Source organism: Hordeum vulgare, chromosome 7H, assembly GCF_904849725.1.
Source record: "Hordeum vulgare subsp. vulgare chromosome 7H, MorexV3_pseudomolecules_assembly, whole genome shotgun sequence".
NCBI classification, from domain to species: Eukaryota; Viridiplantae; Streptophyta; class Magnoliopsida; order Poales; family Poaceae; genus Hordeum; species Hordeum vulgare.
Window position 1 is genome coordinate 62,784,222 of NC_058524.1, and position 3,773 is coordinate 62,787,994.

The window sequence follows — 3,773 nt, forward strand, 5'->3', positions numbered from 1 at the left end:
TTTCTCTTCAAATGAAGAATCTTTCAGGGTAAAACCCCACTGATAATCTCGCTAGTCCAACTGATAGGGAAAACGTACAGTACCGCGTAACAATGATTCATCCGAACATTACAGTTATTACGTGATTCCCTGAGTTCACTCCCCTATGGACTTATAGTGCTGATAAACACACGGTGCTATCTGTAGAAGTAATAATAATAATAATAATAATAATAATAAAGTTTGTGCCTTCCTCTACGCCAAATAGTGCTGCTGATGGATGGCGTCCAGAAATAAAATTATTGTTGTTTCCTTCAAGAATGCCATATGACTACATAAGCTATGTGGAGCGCCGACCCCGGTGCTGCTACTTGTGCGGATGCGACTCTTCGTCGGGTTCAACCTTCCGGGGCAGTCTCTTCTTCAGCGTGTACTTTGCGTACGAGTACCACACGCCGCCGAACGTGTTGATCACCAGCCCGGTGACATTGAGGGCGTGCACCTTGACGCCTCCCAACACCACGAAACCCAGGGTCTGAAAGGTCAACGATACAAACATGGCATCAGATGCTTAAATTCTGCAAGGTTGGAGCTAAAGCACATCACAGACTGATAGGCGTACAGTGGACCCGACGCCCTTGAGGACTCCTACTATCGTGGTTGTCAGGGCAGAGTTTACGATTGTACACCAGAACATGGTGTAGTTGAGAACGATGCCCATCACCAGTGAAATTAGAAGAATAACACTGAATGATGCAGAAGCTGTCTGCATTTCAAGAGGCAGCGGATAAGTATCTTGGAACAGAGCAAACTAGAAAGCATCTGATGCAAAAAACAAACGATCAGGATCTAAGTCATATTATCTTTACCACTACCTCTGTAAACTAATATAAGATGTTTTGGATCACTACTTAGTCATCTAAAACGTCTTATATTACGTAGTTTACAGAGTAATATTTAAGTGCCAGTCCATCTGATCTAGAATCCTAGTATGAACTATTATGTAGTCATGAGCTAAAGGGGGTCTGAACAAAGAGCAAACAGATTGCCATCTTATATCTGCTAATTAAGTTTGATAAACCTATACCCATACTACTTACTAACCTTTTCTGACAGGACTGAAAGAGAATGGGGAAATTCTCCTGTTGCAACAATGATGAAAAACAGAAATGGAATTGACAATATGCTGTTATAAAACATCAACTCCATTGAGGAAAGGCCGTCATCTGCGCCTGATTTCTCCACCAGAATCAAATACATCGTCTGCATACACACTATGTCAGTTAGAACTATAGCCAATTCTTGTGTGTGTGTGTGTGTTGTTAACCAGATTACAAAAGCTAACCTGGAAAAAGACCGATATTAGAGCCATACTGTATCCATACAAGTCAAAAGAAAAATCTCCAAGTGCTGCAACAAGGACACCTAAGGCGGTGCAGACAACTGAAAGCGACACCTAAAACAATTTGCGAAGATGAGGAAGTGCTTCTAGTAATAAGCCATCTCTTCCAGAGGGAAAGCTCTGCAGGCCTGTGTTTGGTTATGTGTGTAGATGGAAAAAAGGAAACCACTGCATGAGGGAAAACATTTTTACCTGTGTTGGTGGTTTCCCCTTCCCCCTTAAGAACCCAGACACCAAAACGGCAAGGGGTGTGAGCCTCTTAATGGCAATATACATTGGGATGTTAACCCCTTTCAAGCTTGCCAGAGCAAATGCGACATTTGCATTATAGAAAATTGACACTGGAAAAAGCTTCTTTGCTGTTGCCATGCTGAGATCTTTCCTTTTAGACATTCCAAGAACTTGCCCGAAATGTATGAAAAGCGCTGTAGCTAATTGCTGTAGAAATAAAGGAGACAGTGAACAAACAAACCAGGTTTAGACAACATATAAAGAAGCGACGTTTTCATCGGCATATACATTGGTAATGTTCAGTCATACCTGTAAAGTGAGGAGGGTCATGGAGTGAACATACTGCATAACAACCGCTTTGTTCACGAAAACCATCGCCATGGACGCAACTCCATATGAAAAGGCCGAAGATAAGCTGCAAGAGCATATAAACATGGAAATGGTCAGGCACCCCTAATGGCTAATGCATTTCTCATCCCATTCTGATCTCGAGAGTAGATGTGCAAAAACCCCAATCTTTCTCTTCTAGACAATCTAGCAGCAGGTGTCAAATATATTTTAGATAAAGAGAAGGCTCATCTGTCTTCTGCATATGCAGGTCCCCTCAGTAGGCCCAACGATGTTTAATTGCTCTTAGTATAGGTTAACAGTAAACCAGGAACGCAACGTGTTGGTTGTTCTTTACCAGTGTTAGTAGCCCCATACACATGACTTAACAATTGCCATGTACACGCATTCTTGTCATGCACTATCAATTGTTTTTAGAAAACTATGGACCTATACAACAATTGGATACTACTCCTACTCAGTAAAGACCAAAGATTCCATCCAGTATTTCAGGTAGCGTCAAACATTTCAGTGGCACCAACCATATTTGCCAGGTGAAAAAAAATACTGGATTGTATAGTAAGGCTCCATCCAGTGTCTCGGATAGTCTCCAACATTTTTCAATGAAACCAGGCAAAGTTCTCAGGTGAAAACTAGAAACCATCACCCAAATCCAAATCCTACCCCTAGCATAGCGCACAAAAGAACCCCCCCTCTCGTCCCCCGCCATTAGCCAGATTCAGAGGTAGCCATCTGCCGCTGCTGGAATCAGGGTACGGCGCCCAAGAAGTGACGGAAACCACCCGAACCCGCGCGCAGCTTTCGCCACGGAACGGCGAGGCGGAATTCATTCCAGGCCACGGGGAGACGACGGGATGTGAGCATGGGAGGGGGCGGGCGAGGTCGCACCTGAGGAAGGAGCTGGGTTCGCCGGCCTCCAGCCCCATCGCGCGCCTCCGGCGAAGCCGGCTTCCCCCCCTCCCGCCGTGCGCGAGCTACGTACGGGGACCTCTCTGCTCTGGCGCGGGTCGGGGTCGGGGTCGGGCTCGATCTGGCGCGTGGGGGAGCGGGCCTCGAGACTGGCGGGGTGTGTCCGTGTGGGGGGGACTCCATTAGCGACCTGGTTATTAGTCAGTTGATCGCCGTTGGTTTGATTGATTATCTCTCGCAGCGGGCGTGACGGGGAAGTGATGCGCCCTGCTTTCCACGCCACGCCACGCCACGCACGCGGTGGCTAAATTTCCACTCCTCCACACGAGTGGGCGGTGCATCGCAACCAAGTTCTAGAGTGCTGGTAACTGAACCAAACGAAGAGCATCTATAGCCGGCATTCCAAATCGTCCACAAACGTCCGGCGCCAACGTCCTCGATAGCAAAAAAATCGATCCAGCCGAATGTCTTAAACCGGTTTTAAAAGCCTAAACTGTTCAACCCTCTTCAATCCAACACAAATGTAGGATGGATATGAGACGGCACGGCCACGTCCCTCACATCGGCTTGGCCTAGCCTGACCCACCCACGTCCTGTAGATATCCTCATCCTGAAAAACCCTAGACACTGATCAATCCTCACTTCACTTCACTCCCTTCTCCGTCCACTCCACTTTCAATCCCCTTCGATACGATTCGATTGCCGACGACGAAAGCAACGCTAGTTTCATTGGAGAGTCGAACGGCTCGATCATTGATGCGTAGGAGGTCGCCCTCCGCATCGCATTGAGGCGGTCACTGCCAGATCATCTTTCACAGCGCTAGTTGCCCGTCGATGCAGCGTCAGTGACGTCGTTGACCCTTCTTGCCAGGCGCGCAGTTCCGGCCGCTCTGCTCCCGTCCTT

General features: G+C 47.2%; 1 protein-coding gene across 1 annotated transcript; it reads right to left on the reverse strand.

The window, feature by feature from the left end:
* On the reverse strand, window positions 1–3,031 carry LOC123410494 (UDP-galactose/UDP-glucose transporter 7). The gene is made up of 7 exons (XM_045103440.1): window positions 2,849–3,031; window positions 1,922–2,027; window positions 1,574–1,819; window positions 1,325–1,435; window positions 1,084–1,242; window positions 602–745; window positions 1–514 (listed from the first exon to the last, which is right to left on the reverse strand). Exons 1-7 carry the CDS (start codon window positions 2,884–2,886, stop codon window positions 347–349), a joined length of 972 nt encoding a protein of 323 aa, XP_044959375.1. The 5' UTR covers window positions 2,887–3,031; the 3' UTR covers window positions 1–346.
* Between the last annotated feature and the right edge of the window lie 742 nt (window positions 3,032–3,773).

Excerpts from the sequence above, each read along its gene's own strand:
- LOC123410494 (XM_045103440.1), bottom strand. The coding sequence starts at position 2,886 with ATGGGGCTGGAGGCCGGCGAACCCAGCTCCTTCCTCAG. Across the intron at positions 1,436-1,573 it reads AGGGGAAACCACCAACACAG|GTGTCGCTTTCAGTTGTCTG; the intron begins GTAAAAATGTTT and ends AAATTGTTTTAG. Across the intron at positions 515-601 it reads TCAAGGGCGTCGGGTCCACT|ACCCTGGGTTTCGTGGTGTT; the intron begins GTACGCCTATCA and ends TTGACCTTTCAG.